The sequence below is a fragment of the Diadema setosum genome, chromosome 15 (assembly GCF_964275005.1).
Source record: "Diadema setosum chromosome 15, eeDiaSeto1, whole genome shotgun sequence".
Taxonomy (NCBI): Eukaryota; Metazoa; Echinodermata; class Echinoidea; order Diadematoida; family Diadematidae; genus Diadema; species Diadema setosum.
The window spans coordinates 18682975-18706622 of NC_092699.1; the positions used below are offsets into that span (position 1 = coordinate 18682975).

The 23648-nt window shown below is 38.3% G+C and overlaps 3 protein-coding genes across 4 annotated transcripts; 1 reads left to right on the plus strand and 2 right to left on the minus strand.

Moving 5' to 3' along the window:
• Positions 1-28: 28 nt before the first annotated feature.
• LOC140238445 (beta-1,3-galactosyltransferase 6-like) lies at positions 29-9343 on the minus strand. 2 transcript variants are annotated; one of them, XM_072318348.1, is made up of 2 exons: positions 9279-9343; positions 29-3725 (listed from the first exon to the last, which is right to left on the minus strand). In XM_072318348.1, the coding sequence occupies exon 2, from the start codon at positions 3694-3696 to the stop codon at positions 2689-2691; it is 1008 nt and encodes a 335-aa protein (XP_072174449.1). In that variant the 5' UTR covers positions 3697-3725; positions 9279-9343; the 3' UTR covers positions 29-2688. The 2 variants fall into 2 exon arrangements, with proteins under 2 accessions (XP_072174449.1, XP_072174448.1); XM_072318347.1 differs by lacking the exon at positions 9279-9343 and adding an exon at positions 5035-5152.
• On the minus strand, positions 4800-13458 carry LOC140238580 (uncharacterized). Its single transcript, XM_072318481.1, has 3 exons — positions 12255-13458; positions 10914-10967; positions 4800-4939 (listed from the first exon to the last, which is right to left on the minus strand). The coding sequence occupies exons 1-3, from the start codon at positions 13456-13458 to the stop codon at positions 4800-4802; spliced, it is 1398 nt and encodes a 465-aa protein (XP_072174582.1).
• Positions 8869-22007, plus strand: LOC140238446 (ubiquitin-conjugating enzyme E2 J2-like). Its single transcript, XM_072318349.1, has 6 exons — positions 8869-9080; positions 16266-16601; positions 17176-17319; positions 18172-18310; positions 19299-19379; positions 20447-22007. The coding sequence occupies exons 2-6, from the start codon at positions 16480-16482 to the stop codon at positions 20687-20689; spliced, it is 729 nt and encodes a 242-aa protein (XP_072174450.1). The 5' UTR covers positions 8869-9080; positions 16266-16479; the 3' UTR covers positions 20690-22007.
• Positions 22008-23648: the final 1641 nt, after the last annotated feature.

The following is a 23648-nucleotide window of genomic DNA, read 5'->3' on the forward strand; positions in this document are numbered from 1 at the left end:
ACACAACTACATATCATTTCACTCGAAGTGCATTGTATAAATAACTGTTTTAATTATCCTATACAGTACAACAAAGACTCACTTTTTCAGCAAATATAAACACAAATGGCAAGAAGTACAGTACACTATGTTAAAATATTTTGATAATACATGACAATGATAACGATATTACTCATGATACAAATATGTGACATAACAAATAGCATGACTACAAACTAGTTTGCTTTTAAACCATATTTTAGATTTTCCTGTCCTTCAAACCAATTCCTTTTTTCCTGGTCACTGGATACTAGCATGGACCTACACTGTATGTAGTAGGTCCATGATACTAGACAGAAAGAAGACAAAGGAAAGTACTGAGAGTAAAATGTCATAATACTTGTGAATCTACAGTCTACACTACAAAGATAATGATCACGACGAAATGAATTGAACGATGTGATTTTGATCAAATCTTTGTTGCAATTAGAAAAACATGCACAGGTAGAAAGCTGTGCAGGATTTTCAGTTTCATTATTAAAGTTCTGTTTTTAATGAGAGCAAATGCGAATACACATGTACCTACATTGTACATGTACCTCTCTTTCATTAGTTACATCACATTCTATTTTGTATCATCAGCTCAACACTCAACTTTAAGAGAACACTTATTACTGTAATTTCTACATCTTCACATTATGCTTCATTTTAATTCAAATGCTAAATATACAATCCCTGCACTCTTTAGAAGAAAAAAAAATCATTGCTTAGATTGCCTGGGTCATTGTCCAAGTACATCTCAGAAAGATAATCCATTCCTCATTGATACACTAAATCAAATGTTATGGTGTCATACAGTACATGCAAAGTTCATGATAATTAATAGTATGTAGTGTACAAAGGAACTGATGTTGCAACTGTCATTTTAGCATGAGTGCACCACTACTTTCATTCAAATTGAAAAGCTTTTCCGTGTTTGAAATGTAAGTTGATGGAAAATAATCTGGTGACCATTGTTCCACATCCTCATATATTTTATTCATTCTTTCCATGCATAATGAATCAAAAGAAGCATATCATACATTTACAAAAACGAAAATAAAAACACAAGCAATTGCAATACATGTACATACAATCATTGTTGATAAATTGAGGCATAGTGGGAACTGCAAAATCAATTGACATTTTACAGTTCATCGAATGCAACAAAATTAAATTCTGAATTTATCCACCAACCACTACACAAACGAATTCTACAGATTTATTGAGCTGATACGCACTGAGAATCAAACAGTACGACAATGGATTTGCATGATTAGCACCTGGCAAATACTTTCTATTTGTAAACAAGTTACCATTTTGGTCCCCTGAATGGAAATTTACATATCATTTGCAGACCATAGCTGTAAATCCTAAAATGTAATACTGAATGATTGATTTGAATGACAACTGATGGTGCTTGAAACAAATTGATTATGTTTTGTGTTACAGTGTGTAGACTATAAATAGTTCAATATCAAGGAGTTGTACATGGCTGCAATGACAAATCACATATTCCTTTATCAATTGTTATAAGGTCATTGATCAAATTTTGGAAAGTGTAAAATCTGTACATGTACAGGTGAACCCTGTTACAACAAACATGGATACCAGGTTTTATTCTATTTTTTTTTTCCAAAAAGATTTTCTCAGTATGGAGTTTTAGCACATAACTTTGGCACAACTCATGCAACATATTGAGCAAGTTTTCAGAGAAAAAAAAATGTAGCAAGAGGATTTTCACCTTTCTTTTTTTTTTTAAATGTCATTATTTTCCTTTTTTTTTTAAATGTCATTATTTTCCTTTTTTTTTTTCAAACATTACAGGGTTGAGAGAGACATTGTAACACTCGCCAAGCACTGTACGTGTAAGTGTTACATGCGGTACACCATACATCTATCAATTTATGCATGAGGTCAAAGGAGAGGTTGTATGTGATATTCAGGCTAAGAATAGCAGAAGCTTTCTCTCACATACTGACGGAAGGAATCCACACAAAGTTTGCTACTGGAAGTGACCATTTCTTCCCCATCTCTCTCTCTCGACATGATGTTTCAACTGGTTTTGCACTCACAACACAGAATATTCATACCATTTATAGTCTGGTGGTCTCAGTGTGAGCAGAGAAGTGGTGAAATTCCCTCACCTCCCTGTCAAAGATTTACAAAATATGTTTGTTTACAAATGTACTTGATCCAAAATACTCTGAATTTGACAAAAATACACATGTATGCCAAAAAGACTCTTACCTGCAAGAATGGCTTTTATGAGTCATGACCAAGTGAAGTTCCACATAACCTCTACAGTTGTACATGATGCATATTCTACGTGGCAACTTACACTGTATAGGCATCCGTTCTAACCTGTTGAGGACGAACTGATTTTGCTACAACACGCATTTCCAATAGACACCTGCCTGAGTAAACTCAGGCCTCGTCCTCAACGGGTTAACATGATTTCATTATAATGAGAAAATTCTTGTGGTCTCCAGTATCCCCTCTATCAGCAAACAACATTGCTTGTGAATGCCGAGTCGCATTCATTTGCAGGATCTTATTTGTGGGTTCCTTGTCATGGCAGCATACAATGTAATCCAGCGTGACCTACAAAAAAACTTTCATGATTTCTTTTTTAAACAATACAAAAACTTTGCGTCATTTCTGTGTGCATCATGGTATACCTTGTTCTCTCTGACAGCATTCTGTTGGAGGTTTCTGCCAGTTGTATCTATAAGAAGGTCTTGTTTGAAACTCCTGGGCACAAAGTCTACCTGTCCTCTTGTAGTTCAGCCATTTCTGCCTCATATCCTCCGGGGACTGCTTGTGAGTGATGAGGTAGGTGTTTGAGCATCCGCGAGACTTGTACTCTGTGTCAAATCTGGTGTCATGCTCGCGGTGGACTTCCACTGCAGCAAGCCAGGAACCCAGTGACACATCTTCACCCTTATATTTCTTCAAGTACCTCGAGTTGTCACTGACAAACTGCACCAAATCTGAAGAGAGGACATATCCACCACCCTTGGCATATGGCAGGTATCGATCACATAAGACCCAGTCAGTTTCGGCATATTTCCCTGCCCTGTGGACATGGGCTCGTCCATCAAAGAATCCCCAGAAGAATTTCTCTCTGCTTTTGCCTTGAAGCTCTGCAAGTACTGTGTCTAAGCGCACAAAGGAATCATCATCAACTTTTAATACAAAACTGTAATCAACATTGTGATCCAACCACACAAACATATCAATAAGTTTTTGTGTAAGTGCACTGAAATTGTCGGTTAGGTCAGGCAGAAAGAGCAAATCTTTGAACTTTTCTTGTTCGTGAGCGAGAAGTTGCATTTGCTCGGCTGATAAGCCATCAGTTCCTATGACAAACCTCACGAGAACTTCATCGGTTTTCAGCATCAGCCATGTCTCTCGCAGGGCCTGTCGTCCTGCCAGTAATTTGGGGCCTGACATCACTAATACAACAACAAATGCAGAGAGAGGTTTCACTACTTTCTGGTCATCAGATCCTTCACTATCATGGTTCCTCTCCACCAACAAGGGTGACTGTTTGCAATCTTTCAACCCTGCTTGGCCGTCATCACACGTCATCATTAGAATGAACATGGCGGAGAGTGAAAAGAGTGGTATGCACAGCAGAAGCTGCCAAAGAAACCTCCGCATATTCCGCGACATCGTAATGGTGTTGCATCACGGCGTCACACCTGTGTGCATAAAGGACAAGAAAGGAGGTTTGAAATTTTCTATTTGCAGTACATTGAATGTGGCACATAAAAACAGGAAAGGAGGAATGAAAAATAAGATTTCTACTTACATCAGACATGTATTAATGCCTATCTCTTCACTCCTTGCAAAATATGAGATTTATTGTAATCTTAATCTCACACCTAATCTTCTTTTGCATGCATGTAGGTTTTTTTCATATTATATACAGTGTATAACTCTACTAGACTTGCAGTCTAATCTAGACCCTCTTTTTAGTTGGCCATCTCATCCGGTCTGATATGTCTGAAATGTGCAGTCCCCAGTCCATTGGGGTGGGCCTTTAGTCTCAAAAAGGGTAAAGTTTGTGTTCTCTGCACTACTCATTCTTCCAGGGGGTGTTTCATGAAGTTAAACCTAATTTAAGATTGACTAAAAATTATGGTATGCCACTGGTTTCCCTGTTCAACTTCATTAGCCCAATCACCACCCATTATTGAAATGAATTGTTAATGTTTACAGAATAATTCCATTGTTATTTATTTTATCTTGTGAATTTTAATTATCAATGGCTGCAAGAAGAAAGTCTTCAAAATCTTCATTTTCATTAGAAAGTTGAGCAACACTGAAGACACAAACAACATACACTAATTTTTTGTCAATCTTAAATTTTAAGTTTGACTTAAGAAACATCCCCTGTGCTGTGAGTGCTGCCACGCGAGATCCGATATCCGTGCAGACATGCTGCTCATACTGCCTTGATTACTGCACTCGCTCGAGAACGAATGGCTCACAACACAGTCATTAGTAGACAGAAAGATCCGTCTGTCCGGAGGAATCTTTTATTTTTTTTAACGTTATCGCTCTCCTCAAGACGCAGTCTCCGCGGAACATTTCCCCGACGACCTGATACAAAGTCATTAGACATTACATTAGCTGCACTGGCCATCATCATCACGGGAGCGTAACATACATACATGGCCACATATATCTTCATTTAATCATATCAATCAGTTGAATTCAGTAGTGTACACTACGGCGCGGGCAGCTAGCAGTTTGCCAATAGCAATAATGCCCTATCTAACTGCGACCAGCTCGGGCCAGAAAACGTAGCGTTCGGGCTGGCTCCAACAAACAGCACAGTGCATGGCCATGGCCTGGAGCTGTGGAGACAGTGGAGCGCCCGGCGCGGCGGGTTCCGGTTTAATATTTTGCCCTATCCAGATGCAGATAAGTTTACCCATTTGTACCCATCCACTGACAAACGCAAAACAAACAAAATAGTGCAAAAATTTAATGACGATGACTTACCAACGTATGTAGCAGGTTGGCAGGGTCTTTGCACGCACCTAAAGCAATCGAATCCGCTGTTTTTATGTGTGTTTCGCGTATGAATCGTGGACGTGGCCCGGACCGATCTGATTTCCATTCACCGAAAGACTGTGCAGTTTGCAGCAAAGTGCAGACGTGTTCATATCACGTGATCTGAGAAATGGTCACCTGATCTTTTACGGGACGAACGATTGTCAATTTTGCACCTGCGATAAATTTTCCTCTAATGAAATATCAGCCCAGCACGCTAAGCCAAACATAAATTCTACCCACAAACATAACCCTAACCCTAATCCTAATCCTCACATCAAACTAATATATATATATATATATATATATATATATATATATATATATATATATATATATATATATATATATATATATATATATATATATATATATATATATATATATATATGAGATTAAAACCTAAAATGGCATTAAAACGCTTTATCCTGGCGAGGATAGCGCATGTTTTTGAAACAAAAAAAAAACAAAAAACATGCGCTTTCCTCGCCAGGATAAAGCGCATAAAGCGTATAAAGCACGTTTTATATATATATATATATATATATATATATATATATATATATATATATATAAAACTGTTAAAAAATCAAATGGTTTATACCTACGCATCTAAACTCCAACTAAATAATGTGATTTTTGTGCCTGAGAGTCCTTGAGAGAGCCGTCAAAATAAAAAAATATATACTCAGTAATATTGAATATATCAAAGCCTTCAAGGATGCAAGAGTTTCATCAACCATGATTCAGTGCCCTCGAAATATGGTACAACCCGGTTATTTTCAAATCAGCATTTATATGGAAATACTTACAAATTGGAACTTATTTTTTATTTTTTAAGTTTAGAAAAAATTAATTTTGGCGGCAATCATCGATATCATAAAACTCTCAGGGATGCAAGAGTTGCTTCAACCAGATAAGGATTAAGCACCCTTGAAATAAGGTAAAAGAATTAATTCATTTCCATTTTTCATTATTATTCGGTAAGGAAATGAATATATTGCAACTTTAATTTTTGACGGCCATTTATGGATATCTCAAAAACCTTTGAGATGCAATAGTTGCTTCAACAAGATAAGGATTCAGCACCCTCGATATAGAGTTAAAAATCGATTTGTTTTCATTTTTATTGCTTTTTATTAGGAAATAAGTATCATATTATTTTTGAATTTTAATCATTTTTTAATACCACATTTTTGATATCTCAAAAAAAAATGCAGTTATTTGGCGCAAGAGTTGAACTAACCAGATTCAGGTTCAGCACCCTCGAAAGAGGGTAAAACCATCAAATATTTTCCATTTTCATCGCCTGTTATAGGAAATATATGTACTGAATTTCGATTTTGGCAGCCATCTTGAATATCTCGATATCCTCAAGGATGCAAGAGTTGTATCAGCCAGATTAGGATGGAGTACCATCGAAATTAATATCATAGTGTTTCTTTTTCAATCATTCACCATTGATTTGTTCGATGGAAAATGCCTATTTTCTTGGCGGTCATCGGGTTAGCGACCATCTTAAATATCTCAAAAGATCTCCCAGGGATTCAAGCATTGCGCATCATTCAGATTCAACACCTTCGAAATAACTTGAACAATAAAACACACACACACACACACACACACACACACACACAAACGTTGGGCGGACGGTAAAACAAGGTTACTGTTACAGGGGCGGATCCAGGAATTCTGTAAAGGGGGGGCAGCTAATATTTCTGGTGCCACTTCCGGGTTTCATTTCATATTTTTTTCTTTTTATTTCTTTTTTTTAAAGAAAAATAAAGGGGGCGCGCGACCAGCATATATGGCGCATGCAGATTATGCCGCCATCTCTGGATAATGAGAGAACTATATCATATACAAACTGTTCCTGACTTCATGCATGGGCAGCAATGTAAAGAAAATATATCGAGAATGTCACAAAATTTCAGTTTAAAGTACATCAATTCCTTCCTCTTGGTAGGCCCTCTCACATTATCATTAGTACGAGCTGGTATTAGTTATAGCCCCTGTTTTCTGAAAGAGGTAGGCCTATTCTCAGTCAGTTAAGCGAAGTGCTTTTTCATTATGCTATACTAGTACACAAAAATCAAAATACGATGAATTCTCTTTATCATTATTGTTTTTATTGTTTTTATCATCAGCAGCATATGATTTATTTATTCATTCATTTATTCATTTATTCATTCATTCATTCATTCATTCATTCATTCATCATTTATTCATTATTCGGCATTCAAACGGTGCAAGACAATACAAGTGAATGATCAAAGAACAGACAAACAATTCAACAAGGGTACAATACAAGGGTTGAAGAAGTTAAAGCCTTCCCTGATCAGAATACTGATGTTGCCGGGCTCCAGAAATCAAAATCATTATTGTACTATTTTCTTTGTTCCGTAGATGCCAGTGTACTGCATTTATTAAATCCACAAACATTATTGAACAGTAGGCCTATATACAGTATGTGTTCCGTGGTTTATTTGAAAGCGATAACATCACCGTGTCATCGAGGCACTTGTGTTCAATACTATTCAGTGAAAATATTTACATTTTGAATTGTAATTTCGTTTGTGACGTCGATGTGATAATGATCAATTTCATGCTTATTACTGCCGTCAATTTGGAATTTTATAGTGGAAGCAACTGACAAGGAACTAAATTGAGTGTATCATGGAGCAGTCCCGCATAACTCAGCTCAGAATAAGTTGCTCGTGTCGTCGTTCGTAGTTTACTCTGCAACTATGTAGATTCTAGTCCTTATCAAATTGTGGTGACTGTCCAGTTATCTTGAGTGAAATATTATATACAGATAGGCCTATCTTCAGTCATAAATCCATCACCGAAATTTTGAAGCAGATTGTGGTTGTTTTACTTCATCAAAGCAACATCAAGGCATTCTGTCTTCTCAGTGAGCTGTATAAATAAAAAAAAAAGTGAGATATCGGGCTTCATAAGGGCTTTTTACACTTGTAAATTTTTGCTTAGCCCCGGACTATCGGTGGGGCTAAGGGGGGGCCTTAGCCCCACCGTTGGTACGGGACTATCCTTAGCCCACTTTCTGTTTACACTCGTTTTTGCCAAAGTGGGCTAGCCCCACCGATAGTACGGTACTATCTGGCCCTGCAAAATAGCAGGGGTTAGCACCGCAATTGCGGTGCTAGCACCGCAATTGCGGTGCCAAGCAAGTGAGTGTAAACAGAACGAAAAAATAATCCTGGGCTAAGCAACGGAGACGAAGTCCGACCCTCACTGACCAATCAGAAACGAGGTAATCAAGTGCTGCCGGTGCGTGCGTGTACGTGTACAGTACACAGCGTAATTATGAATATTCATGTGGTTTGGAAAGTCCGGGGCTAAGAAATACGAGTGTAAAAAGGTCAGTTTTCTCCTTAGCCCCGGACAAGAGATAGTACGGGACTAATTGGCGAGTGTAAAAAGCTGAAAAAATTGGTACGGGACTAACGATAGTCCTGGGTCAGAGAAAGTCCGGGGTTAAGAAACACAAGTGTAAAAAGCCCTATAAATATATATATTCCTATAGTTATATTTCAATATTGATGAAGAAAGAAGTGTAACTGTAAATCTCACGCATATCTCTTTCTCGAGCAAGTTATAATACGAGTACGTGTACATGCCAGTGAGTGTGTGTGTGTGTGTGTGTTGTGTGTATGTGTCGTGGCGACCGTGCGTATGTGGGTGGAGGGCGATGTTCATATAGGAACAATACGAAGAACATTTCCCTAAGCGCCCGTTGTACATAGACCCGTGTGCTGGTGACATGCACAGGATTTTGTCATGTCGCATAGCATGTGAACAAAAATCAGCAACTGACGTAACTTATGCGAAGGAGTCCATCAAGCAAGATTGCATTACAGAGACAGGACAGCTTGACAGGCTGACAGGTCACCGAGAACTGGCTGTGACCAGAGTGTACAACATACTCAAAAAAGTGATTTCATTATGCCGATCTACCAGATATTCTGTCTCAGGTAGGTACATGCTGCGAGTGTTTGATATGCTGCACTATGTCCCGTCTTTCGATCGCCATTTGCTCCTATTCCTAACTAACGTAGCTCTTAACATTATAACAATAATGTTAGGCTGTAGTTTAACATTAGACTATTCCAACTCTCGTCCCGTTACGTTACTCGGTGACAGTGTTGAATTGAGTCTTCTTACTTACTTACTTGGAGTTTACTTGGATGTAGAGACGTAAAGCGTTGCTTATTTGCTCCTCCAGGTTTCATTGTCCCTCTGTCATATATATATGGGCTGTACTTTAGGGGATGGCTGTTCCAGTGTTTCTCAAGGATAGATTTGAATTGATTAACACTTGTTGCTCTGACAGCTGCGTCTGGCAGAGAGTTCCAATTGTTACAACTGCGAACAGAGAAGGTTTTTTGTCGCAACATATACTAAGTATTTGGATCTGGGTTTTCTGACTTTCATGCAGTGGCCTCTGGTTCTGGAGCTTTCAACCAATTGAAAGAATTTGTGTACATCAAGGTGGTCAATCCCATTCATGATCTTATAGATTTGTAGAACCTCTGCTCTTTGTCTCCTGTATGCAAGAGTCTCCAAACCCAGGGCTTTCAGTCTGTCTGGATATTCCAGGTGGCGAAGATGTGGAAGTTGACGTGTGGCTCTTTGCTGCACTTTCTCTAACAAATCCTCATCTCTTTTGAACATAGGACGGTAGGCCTACATGTAGAAATGCACACCATGCACACCTACCATTTCCTTCCTTAATTTGTCAATGAAAACTTCTTGTGGCTATCAGAAATGTTAAGATGGACCATATCTGACGGTTTCATTGAAATTTCATAGTCAATTACAGAAGAAAAGTAGCCAATTTTGACTCGAAAGTACGCCGATCGACGACTGTCTCAACGTAGCATGATGGATGATCGATTATGTGGAAGAGTGATATATCGAGAATAATCGATCGTTGTAGTCTGTAATACAGCCGCTTGTTTGGTGTTTAACCACAATAATTACGTCGGCTCGACAGTGTACTCAGTAATGTGGAAAAAAGAAAGTGATCTTGATGCGTCTGTTTGTTTTTTTTTTTTATCGTTTTAGTTAATTTTCTCCTGCATGTGACTGTATATCTGTCAACATTTTTCGCTGACTAAATGATGGACGGATAATATGTGTACAAAACAGTAAAAGATATATGAAAAAATGGGAATTATCCATCATGAATATTGCACAATAAAATGGATTTTTACTACAAAACAAAAGCAAATACTGGGTTGCTGTTTTTGTATACATAATAAAAAATGAAATGGAAAAATAAATACTATCATAAAAACAATTACTTTCTACTGTAAGTTGAACTTATCAATCCAAAACATATTACCATTTCAATTTCAATATTCTGTTTCTTTTTAGGTAAAATGAGCACTTTATGAGAAGTCCAGAATATTAATACATGATCGTATAACATACACTTTTTGTAATACTATTCTCATTAATTTATTAAATTAGGCCTATGAATGATGAAAATTACTAGAAACAAATCCCCTTTGAATTCAACTTCCTTCTCATCTTCTTTTCTCTCTCTTTCTCTCTCCCTAATAGCCCAACCTTTTTTCTTCCACTTTTCCTTCGACCACATTCTATTCCCTTCAATACTATTCAAATTAAATAATTTAATCTAAATTATTATCAACTTTTTTCATGATAAAATCAATACTTGCCACAATTTTTAAAAAAAAGGATCGATGTCTTAATCCTGGTATGAATAATCGTATCAATAATTTGAATAGTAGTAATCATGATAGTGGCAATGAAAACAAAGAACTATCATAATAGCTCACTTGAGCCTTCGACCAGGAAGTGGTCCCACGCCTCCCTGCTTCGACTCGGGTGAGCTAACAATAAGAAAAAAAAAATACGAAAAAGAAAGTAGGGCCTTGGGGCTACACGTATTGCACGAGTCGAGTTCGATATTGTTAGTAAGCGGCTAATTAGAGACTACCAGAATCGATTATAATCGTTGACATCGTTCTCTGCGAAATCGGTGCACTAGCTTATACGTCGGAGACTATGTTCGCGACCGACGTACTTTTCAACTCCGATTTCTCATTTTTCTTACCTTTTCGGCTTTCTAATTCCATGAAAACTCTCTGATATGGTTCAATTTAGCATCTCCAATAGCTGCACAAAATTTGATTGACAAACAGCGAAGCGAACGGTAGGTGTGCATTTCTACACGATTACCCATAGGACACCATACCGAGTTGCAATATTCTAGTGTGGGTCGGATGATAGACTTGTAGAGCTTAAGCCATCCTCTTTCATTCAGGCTAGAAAAGGATCTGTTCAGAATGCCAAGCTTGGTATTGGCTCTTTTGGTTATCTCAGCAACATGCTCGGAAAAAGAAAGTGCAGAGTCAAAGGTCACTCCAAGGTCTTTCTCCTGTTCAGCTACAGGGATCCTGCTTTGGCTATCAGTTGTAGATATGGTGTAGTCATTCTTCTGGTTCCGTTTCCCATAGTGAACAACTTTGCATTTTGTGATGTTGAATTGCAACTTCCATTTGTCGGCCCAGGCTGAGACAGCATGAATGTCCTGTTGTAAGTGTTCTGCTTCACTTTGACTGTCAACAACATGATATAATTTGGTATCGTCGGCAAACAATTTAATTTCAGATGTCACTTCTTCCGGCAGATCGTTAATGAAGCAGAGAAAGAGCACTGGTCCTAACACACTGCCCTGAGGGATCCCACTGGATACTGAATGTGGAGATGACAGTTTACCATTCACAACGACTCTCTGTGACCTTCCTGTCAAGTAGGCCTCTATCCAGTTATTCCATAGGCTTGTAATTTGCAAAGCAGGCATTTGTGGGACACAGTATCAAATGCTTTCCTGTAGTCTAAATAGATGCAGTCAATGCAGTGACCATTATCTATCTCTGCAGTCCACTCTTCTAGCACTTCGAGGAGTTGCGTCCCGCATGACCTCCCAGAGCGAAATCCATGCTGGTTGTCGGTAAGTAGATTGTTTCCCTCTAAATGTTCCATCAGGGCTTTTCTCACTATTCTTTCCATTACCTTGCAGACTACTGATGTCAAACTAACAGGTCTGTAGCTTGATGGATCACTTCTTTTTCCTTTCTTAAGAAGTGGCACAACATGAGCTTTTCTCCAAATACCTGGAACTGTGTCTTCCCTCAGTAGTTTAGTGAAAATAATTTGGAGAGGTTCTGCCAGCTCATTGTGCAACTCTTTCAAGACTCTTGAGTGTATATCATCCGGTCCCGGAGATTTGTTGCTGTCTAAATTGGAAAGCAGAGCATTAATGTCATCTATAGTGAATTCCACATCATCGAGGACTACAGCAGTTTTCCTGGGCATATCATAGGTTGATGCTGCATCATCTTCAGTGTAAACGCTGCCAAAGAAAGAGTTGAGTGTATCTGCTTTCTCCTGATCATCTTTGGCCCACGTACCATCAGCTTTCAGCAGTTCTGGGATTCCACATTTGGCTTTGGTTTGACTCTTTACGTATCTCCAAAAACTCTTCACGTTAACCTTGACTTCATCGGCTAATTTGTTTTCAAAGTCTGACTTGGCTGTCTTAACCTCAGATGAAGCAATATTCCTGTGCTTAACATATATGGTCCAATCAGCAACAGATCTGCTTTTCTGATATCTGTTCCAAGATTTATGCTTTAATTCAATTGCTTTCTTACATTGGTGGTTCATCCATTCAGGTTGCTTTTTCTGATGTTTCTTTTTGAAGGGAACATAGGCCTCAATACATGTCTGGAGTGATTTCTCAAGGAAATCCCATGCCTCCTCCCCAGAGAGATCTCCAAGCTCCTTTTTCCAATCAATCTCTTTCAGTGCATCCCTCATACTGTCATAATCTGCATGGTAGTAACTTCTGCTGAGAACTTCCTCTTCTTCATCGTTTGAGCCAATCAACAACTGTAGATGAAGAGTAACATGGTCGCTTTTACCAATAGTTGCATCATGACTTGGATTCACTACCAACTCCTCTTCATTCGTAAAGGCTAAATCTAGTAGGCTTGGGGTGCATCCACTCCTGTATCTGGTTGGTGACTGCACATGTTGAAACAAGTAGAGATCCTCTATGCAATCAAGAAAATTGGATGCATCCTCATTCCCACCAGTGAACTGATTTGTGCTCCAGTCAATGTCCTTGTAGTTAAAATCCCCCACGATGAGTAGGTGATCCCATTTTCTTGCACACACCACATTCAGCAATTTACATAGTTCCTGATTATTTTCATGACTACTTGACGGGGATCTGTATACACAGCCGATGACAAGGATCTTGTGGTTGATGTCTAACTGTACCCAAACAGATTCCTGAAATTCACAGATGTCCATGTCTATCATGCAACATTTGATCTGGTTCCTCACATATATAACCACTCCACGCTGAGAATGATCAAATTCCTTCGGTATGAACAATTGATAGCCCTGTAGTTCCAGCTCACTAGATTGTATCTCCGAATAGACCTTCTTTGGGTATATTTCAGTTAAAGCTATCACATCAGGGGTTTGATTGTGAATCCGTGCCTTGAATTCATCTCTCTTGTTCATAAAGGAATCACAATTAGTATACAGCACAGATAGTGGATAGACATCTGATATTCGCCCACATGGTTCACCTGTAGTGCCATTACATCGACCAGTAAGTGCTTCACATACAGTTTCATGATGGAAAACACGAGGTACTGTACTATTTGGTGCTTTAGAACTTGCTTCACAGGGTGCATCACAGGTCGCCTCACTAGGTGCTTGTACATCCAACTGTGCTTCACTGTTAACATAAAGCGATGCTCCAGTGCACATGTGCGAGTAGGTGCTGGTGCTGTTACATATATGTTTATGTACATCCTCATATCCATCTGACTCTGTACTAGTGCTCTGGTCTTCCATTGCTACGAAAGCTTCGGAGCCGTGATCGTTCTCTTCCAGCATTTCTGTCCCCATTCTCTGCTGCGGCCTTGCTCTCTGAGCTTTTCCTTCTTACAGACTAAAGTCGTGTCAGTGGTGATTTACAGATCTAGTTTAAATTAATTAACGGGGCAAAAGTAAGTAGATATAGATCTAGATATTTATATAGTACAGATCTTGTAAGTTGTAACTGAATTGTAGTTGTTGGAGGGACTGCAGTCGCACTCACTTTCAGAACATTATTATGCATTTAGCCTTTTAGCCCGACCAGACGCCGTGCCTGTCACTATTTATACACAGCGACTGGGCTGTGTAGGCCCATGTACATGCATTAGACTCTACCCACAGCACAGGCGTATAGGCCTATCTAGATAAAAAGGAAATGGGCCTGTTGGCTGTAGTCTATTTACTGCCTAACTATACACAGCCCTACATTGTATGGTTGGACCTATTACTAATCGACCGCCTAATGTTTATTTGCTTGATAAGAATATTTAACACTGAAATTCACGTAAAAGACTTGACCTACGTGATTGAGAAAATCCACCTCTATCAAATGCCGTTGTTCCCTTTTTGATTCGAAGTTTCAGTACAAAAATATCGCCGACGAACTTGCGTGGCCTCGTTTCAGCTCCCCGCGGTAAATCGCGTTATTAGGATCGACCGTTGTTTTTGCATTGACAATGCACGCAAACCGAGTTGTATTGAACACCGTGTTGTACGAAGCTTTTTAGAAGCCTTTTAGAAACTTCCGTAGACATTACATTGTGCTGTCATTACGATTCGGTGAAAATATTCATTCGAAATTTTGTCCTTGATTAAAACCATTAATGAACAGTGAATTATCGCGTTTTCCCACACCATCCTCATCTACATTCAAAACCAATCCATTTTTATGTCCTTTGTGCGCAGAGAAGTGCGTAGCGCGTACTAAGTGTTCAGTGCGCGAATTATACGCGGTCGGTTTAAAAGAAGGTGGTCGATATGTAGTAGGGCTACCATACTAGCTGTCGATGTACGGGGACGCTGTGCTTCACACAGCGTCTGTATAAAGCACAGCGTCTGGTCAGGTTATTTACGGCCTAACTAAAGTAACTTAGAACAGTGTGGTCGTAGTACACAATATCGCTAACGTTAGCTAATAGGGCCTGGAGTTTGACTGAAAGATAAGTCTGTATCTGGTCATTGCTTGAGGATATGTTCCGCGGCCGCGGAGACTGTGTCTGGCTTCACTGACAAGACTCTCCTTCGGAGTATCTATACACGGCCCTTTCGCTGTACACAAGTGTTGCACAGGGACAGGTCGGACTAGATCTACTTCGGAGGAATGCTGATAAAGTCAAAAAATGATGAAATACTCTGGTCTCTGGTAGTCTGGACAGATGGATTTTTCTGTCTGCTAAAGAGCCTACTGCCACTGGCAATTGAAGATCTGAATATAAGAACAACCCAAGTCCAATTTTTGGCCAAATTCAGTTTGACATGGGAAATTGTAGCTTATGCATGTACTCATCTTGTGTATAAATGATAAATGCTAATTACCCCCGGAAGTGCCTGAAATGAATGAGTTAAATCTTATTATATGAATGTATAAAGAATGAAGGACTTGGGTCATTCTTACATTCATATTATAGCGCCCTCTCTCGTCCTTCTCTCATCTCTATAGCAGAATATCATGTAGTCTTCAACTACAGATTCAAAGAACGACCCTAGTCCATCACACAAAATGGCCTCTCCACAAGACAATTAATGTAAATGTTAATTGCCATAATAATATATGTTCTAATTTGTATATACAATGTTGCCTTCCCATCACAGTTAAATAGAATATTATTGGACAAATAAAAAAGATATGAAGTTTTTTTAAGTTTACTCGAAATGGTCTTCCATGGACTTGGGTCGTTCTTATATTCAGATACTCAATTTGATACAATATTGTATTTTGTAACACTGTTCGTGTTACTGTTGTTACAAGTTTAACTCTGCTATTGCTGCAGTACGTACCCCATGCCCCATTGTGAGTTGCAAGCGTCATAACCCAATTTTCAGCTGGAACTGCACAAGCTCTCAAAGTACCTAAATTTAGAGTGAAGTTGATAGGATGTGACATGACCTGTACTGCTTATTGCTATTATAAACTGTTAACAATTGTGTGTAGACTGTCAATGTCATGCCCATTCAGACAAACCTAGCCTTTTGCACTTTTACAATTTATGTCTTTCTTACCTTTACAGGCAATATGCAGTCCTTTCCTGTCATAACTGTTGACGCAGTGAACAGCAGATCATAATTACGTGGTACTCCAGAAACAACTCTAGACACTCTTGATCCTCAATGCCAGACAGATTCAGAAGAGGTGACATATTATTCACAAGGACACTCCAGAGGAGAAAGTTGGGATACAGGGTTGCAAAACGTTCTCTGTAAATCCTAACGTACTTCGGCAGGATGAGTACCAAGCGGGTGAACACAACAGCTGCTGCACGCTTAAAACAAGACTACATGAGGCTAAAAAAGGACCCTGTTCCGTATGTAACAGCTGAGCCACTACCCTCAAATATCTTAGAATGGTAAGTTCATGGCACTATCTTAACCCTGAAACAATAACAAATTTTGATGTTCCCATCCTTCAACTTTGCAGGAAATGTTGCTATGATGATTCAATTTTTTGACAATACCTTATTGGGCTGTATTGAAGGATGAAGGCAATGGAATAAGTTTGTGGAACATTACTTGACTCTTTTAACATGTGTTCATGTATACATGTCATTCTTATGATGCCGTACATGTACATTGTAGAGCTTTGAGAATCCTCTACCGTAAGAAGCATCTTTGCAAAGTAGTTAGTTTTCCCCTGCTTTGTTATGTTGTACAGGGGATATCATTATGAACGTGAGTTATCCTCTGGCAAAGTTTAAGAGCATGTGTTGGAGCTTGATTTAAAAGGAGAGAGAAAAAAAAAAGATCTACAAGAATCCATTTTCTTTTCAGTATCTACAGGAGCTGTTTTGTTGAATGGTGAGTACCAATGTTTGTCATGTGAAGGTGATTGTCTTTCATGTAGTGTTTCAATCCAGTGATGAGTACAATTGCAAATGCGTTGATTGTGATATCATCCTTGCCATCTCTTCTGTTAACTCTCAGGCACTATGTGGTGAGGGGACCCAAGGACACGCCTTATGAGGGTGGTGTCTATCATGGCAAGCTTGTATTCCCAAGGGAATTTCCCTTTAAACCTCCAAGCATCTACATGATCACGCCCAATGGCCGGTTCAAGGTTAACACAAGGTAATGTGATCGTTCTGAGGTGCTGTAATAGTGGATATTTTTGCGCTTGTGCGGGTAAGAAGAGTTCACATATTTTAATTCCGCGGAATCAAGACATCCACCACTGGAACGTATGTCACGCAAAAATATTCTAGCTAGCTTCTGGTTGCCCAAAATGCGCGAAAATTTCCACTTTTACAGTACTGTACCATACATGCAAAATGCAGCTGCCTAGTTTAACCCATTTTATACTGAATTGTGAAGTCTCCATAGATTTAATACACAGGTCACTAACTTCCAGCTGGGAAGGGATTGCGTCTTTATTTTTACCTGCGAAATATTAATCTTTTTACATATGCCATTTTAAACTTAGATGTAAATTATGTTGTGTAAGAATTGCTAAAGATGGTCACACTATCCTTCATAGTATCACAGGTATGCCTCATTGAGAAGACCTACTCATCTGTGAAGTGCAGTTACTTTGTACCCGGCAACAAGAGATAAATTTATACAGAAATTAATCCAGGATGCACTCGAGCGTATTATGCATTTCATTGCATTTATATAAAGAATAATCATGTGATATGTGATAATCTGCCGTGGTGATGTGACTTTGAAACCTCGAGATTATGCAATTGCTCGTTACTCAGTGTTTTGTAGTTCACAAATGAGATGCTATTCATGAACCATAATCCAATCCATCGCACCAAGAGGCCTAGAATTCTTTTTAAAGTAAGCGGTAACAAATGGGGAAATGGAAGTTTGTGTAATGAGGACATAGACATCTTTGATTGCTGCAACTCAGATGTTTTGACAGTCATCTACACATCATAATATTGCAATTTGTACACATTTATATTTTCTTGCTTATAGGTTGTGCTTATCAATTAGTGATTTTCACCCTGATACATGGAACCCAGCTTGGTCAGTGTCCACGATTCTAACTGGCCTGCTCAGTTTCATGGTGGAGAAAAACCCAACGTGGGGTAGCATCGAGACCACAGATTTTGTGGTGAGTAAAACGGTCCAAGGGTTTGCATTGCATTTATCACATTCCCTCACCTTTAAATATCTGACACATTTGTTTCAAAATCAAGTATGATGTTGATGATAAAAGAAGTCTTTTTTTTTTTTACATTCCCAGATACCACATCCTAATAACTGTAATGGTATTTGGTATCAAAAAAAAAAAAAAAAAAAAAAAAAAAAAGATTTAGTCTTAGTTAGAACTTCCTACAGAACTAACAAGTAATGAGTAGGAAGAGAATTTTCTTGAATTGAGAGGAAAATCAAATGCCTTTTTAACATTTGCTATGGCATCTCCCAGTGGCTTTGAAATGGAAATACACATGAAGACCATTTATATAGTGACTTTCACGATGAGAAATGAGCAGTCAATGGCGTGTGTTAACCAGCATATCTTTCCACTTTCCATATGGTAGGGCTGTAAGACATAATGTGCAAATTTCACTGTTTGGTTGATAATGGTTCTTTCTCCTTTAACATGAAATTCACGTGATAACATGACTTTCTGATGTACATAAGGTTAAGGAAATACCAAGTACATATCTTATGAGTTTTGTTGTGTATGTTTCTTACATCCAATAATGATAACAATAAAAAAAAAAATTGGATGTAAAGACCCAAGGTTTGTGTACTGTTTAAAAACATTCATTCATGGAGAATGTATATATGTTACTCACTTGGCTCTTTTGCTGAAAAGCACAAGGGTGGCACATGATGGTGTGATATTAGGATACAAGTTTTGTATGTCAAGATTTTGCTGATGTTATGTGTTTGGGGGTTTTTTTCTGCCTCAGCTGAGAAAAGCCTTCAATTCTATTTGGTTTTTATATTACTCACAATAGCAACTTTGATGCACACAATTTATCCTTTATCTGCAAAATATGCTACGTTGTAAACTTTTTTTTTTCCATCACAATAACTTCTCTATTCATGTGATGCATTTACACATTGTATGTTGACTCTTCTCTTCACAGAAAAAGCAGTTTGCCCATGACAGTGGGGCATTCAACATCAAAAATACAACATTTGTGGAGCTATTTCCTGATGTTGCGCAGGTGAGCTAGTCCATTCCATCAATATGACAAATGATTAAAATGGAATTCCCAAATAATGTAAGTTCCTAAAAGTTTGAGTTCGCTGTGCCATGTTTCTCTTTTTGGAGCAAAGCCATAAAGTATGAAGCTTTCCTGTCAAGTATCTAATCTATAGTACAATGTACTCTAGCTTGTTCAAAAAAAAAGGCAAACAAACACACAAAAACTGTTATTACAGACTCTTAATATGTCACAAGTAATTTTACTACTTCCACATAATTTTTTATCAAAAAAAAATAAGTCCACTATGTTATATTTGTGTTAGTTGAAATATGACTTTCTTTGTTAAGAGCAGTATCAAATCATTCACGTTGATTTTGATTTGTGTTAGAGTTAGTTGTTTTGTGTGATTTAGTGTCAGATTGTAAAGTTTTTATTGCTCTCACTGATGTATTCAATAAGTGAGAGCTACAGCATAGTTTACCTTGCAAGACATTTTAAGGTGAGCAATTTTATTTGGATTCATTAATAGCAGAATATTTTAACAAAATCCAGAAATGTTAAGTGTAGTCAAGAGTTGATGGTCCTTTCAAGAGATGATTTTAAAGGTTTTGATCACATCATGTGAAATCCTTACACCCCTCATAAGTTGCTTAGTGTATAGTGTCCTGGGTGCACTCCTCTTCATAAGAAATGTACACAGAAATCTACGAAAATGTATTTCTCATGAAACATACAATTTTCTTGGGATAAGTATAGATATGAATTGGCTCAAAAGCTCTACCTACATGTCCAGGGAAAGTGGACATTTGTGAAAATCTATGTACAAAGCTAGTGATATATGCAGGTATTACATTGCACAGTTGCTATACTTGAGAGAAGAGAGCAAGGATTTCATGAAAATTGACAAAAATTGACTATTTTGCATATCCACTAACATTCAGTTTTTATTTTGCATACAATTTTCTGAATTTACACATTTTTCTGAGGACTGTGCCTTTTTGAACCAAACGCTAGAAAGTCAATGAATAACACCAGAAGAGGAATGTGTACCTGTTAAAATGGTTCATTGATCTTTCTGACACCAGGAAATTGCGGAAGCACTGAAGAAAGAGGAAGCGGAAATGAAGCAGCGAGCAGAGTCTGGCTCGCCCCAGGCAACGGACCACCATCAGGCGCGACAACGGACGAATAACTTCAATGGTCAGCCTGACCATGCTCCCGGTATCGTGGGAAGCACCATGGCAAATGTACTGGTCATCATCGGCTTTGCGGCCTTTGCATGGACGGTCAAGTATGTTCTACGGAGCATAGCCAACACAGACCAGTAGCTCTCCTGTTAGTCCTCAGATGATTGAATTTGGCGACTCAGACTTATGTTCATTTCGCTGTGAGCCAGAAAAGGAGATGTCTGTTTGAGCTGCTGAACCACAGTTTAACACTCATACATACAAAGCAACGCATGGGAACATCAAATGCTGTTATTTAGTATTGCAACACATGTGAACACAGCAGACTTCTGATATGGCCTAGCAATTATTTGTATCATGATCGAATGTCTCTGTGTAAGAAGCGATGTTTGGCAATTTATTCCTGCTTTTCAAAAGAGGAGATGAAATGTTTTAAAGGTCATACATGATGTGGTCAGAGTCTGATTACCATTTGCCAGGAGCTAAATCTTGTGTGAGATTGTAATATTCATGTGGCAGGTTTTGGGCACTCTCAAAGTGTGAAGAGTTGTAGATAATCCAAGACGTAGCGGTGCTACTCAGGCCCTAGCCTATGCCAGGGTTTGAAGCAGAACACATATTTCCCCCTTAAAGGTCTGTAATTTTGGCATGTATACACTGCCTGTAAGCCTTTCTAGTGCACATTATAGCATAATTCTGCTTGTGAGCTCATGTGTTCTAAATCCTAACTTTATATGGTTAACTAGTTTTGTTTGTTTATGAAAGAAACCACAGCTATACTGTATACTAAGCTGAGCAGCTTAAAAACATATCTGTGGGATCTTAAATTTGTGCTGTGCAATTGCTCACTCATATGTTTTAATATCAATTTACAAAAAGGACAGAATTTTATTAGACATCTCCATGCACAAAAATCAGTGCAGTAGTACTACACACCATGATCCATTCAATTGTATGGCCTGCATTGAAAGCTACATTTGTACTAGCATACACTCACACGCTCAAATGAATACTAGGACACATGCACACATTCATACTTCTACTGTAGTAGTATTTATCATCTGACAAAGCACACAAATCAACCCATTTAAAATGTGCACAGAAAATTGTTCAGATATTTTTTGCAGGTTTAGAATCTTTGCTGGCCAAATGTAGCCCAAAATCTGCAAAAATGAATGTGCATTGTACCACAAATATTTCTGTGTTTAAAGTGAAATACACTTATACAGTACAGGCTTTGGAGTCATAGCCATCTGATACCAACCAATGGGTAATCTTCTTAACCCATTAAGGACGAGTCGCGAGTATACTCAGGCAAGTGTCTGTGGGAAATGCGTGTTGTAGCAAAATGAGCCCGTCCTCATTGGGTTAATACCCAGTGCCCATTCTAGAATGTAATTACGAAATTCTTAGAGACTCAAGTGCCACTCCTTGGTTTGGCAGAACACAGCCAATTTATTATTATTTATTTATTTTTTTTTTTTTTGCTATTCTCCTATATTATGATTTTTCCAAGATAGTGATATACCATGACCTCAGCTGAAATGTGGTAGTTCTAAAATGATTTAAGCAAAAAAAAACCAAAACAAATTCTGATCTGTAAAGCTGAAAAAGAAGTTGCCTTTGACTTGAACGTTATCTGCAAGTATTATAAAGAAAAGATTTACTGTTCTCCATTTGCTGTATTTTGACCCATTGTCTTGCTGTCTTCCCTGTTCACACGTTGCTGTACATGTATGATATATCTGACATTAAGTCACTTCTTTAAAAAAAAAAACAGATAGTTGTGACTGTCTATCTGCTGCATCCTTGAGAACAATAACTCTGAATTCATCAGCAGAAGTCATTTACACATTAAACATGAGTAGCTTCTTGCTGAAATCATATCCACTTTCTTTTCTGTGACATAATTAGTGCCCTAAGTTTTGGTGGTTGGTAACAACACACTGAAAAAGTGGTAGTGATGCCTTGTTTAATAGATCAGTCCGGTTTCAAGAAAAAAAGTAAATGTTTGTATTATGATTTCATATACTTCCTTGGGTACTTGGTCATCTTAGTGTACAGCAAGTTTATCCTCCTTTGAAGATGCATATGATACATTGTTGAGGGGGTATCGTAGCGCGTATTAGAAATTCTGTTGTTTTCAAAGTGAACACAAAATTATTTTGTAGCCTTTTAATTCTTGCCTTATATTAGTCATGGAGGATTCAGATTCAGTGTCATTTTTTTTTTTCATTTTCCAACATAACAAAATAGCATACATTTCACTCTTTGGTACCATCAAGGAAGAACAGAGACAAAACATTTTGAAATGAACAGATTATACAACAGCAAAACATGGCAACTGTTAAATAAATCATCAAAGCAAACTATAATATAGTGGACAAAAATGGAGTGGTAGAGCAGAGACTCCAACCCAAAGCACCTTCTGATCTGGAGATTCTCCCGCCCGAAACCCCTAGCAAACGGGAGATTCCAAGTTGATGTGTGCGAAGCGCGAAATTCCCAGGTTCTAGATGCTCTCTAGTGCTATCTGAGGCTTATTTTTTCTGCATACGATAGCAATAAGTAAAAAAATCCTTTCCAACGGGAGACACAGAGCCAGGGCGGGAGAAATTAAATCATAAGCGGGAGAACGGGAGATTTTGCAAAAATGGGTTTTCGGCGGGAGATCTCCCGTCGAAAACGGGAGAGTTGGAGTCTCTGGTAGAGTAGGATGAAAAAAAAAATGTCTCCTGCCTTTACATGCAGATTTGTGTACTTCAAGATGGCTGTCCTGTTTATGCATTATATTCTGAAGACATGACTCAAAAGTCCCTCTAGTCACTGGCTTACATCTTATTACAAAGCACAAACACACAATGGAGCACTGAGGGGTGACGAATGCAAGAATACTTTGTTACATTGCCCTTTTCTTCCACAATCACAAATATGTTGGATGTGCTAGGTAAAGGAAGTCTATCATAAAACAGTGCCCCATGACTACACTTTTGCCTCTTTGAATTGCTGGCAAACACTTTTCCCAAATGAAAAATTATCATAATAATCCCTCATATAATGCTGGGTACAGTTGTAGTTTGTTTACACAAAATGTTGTTTT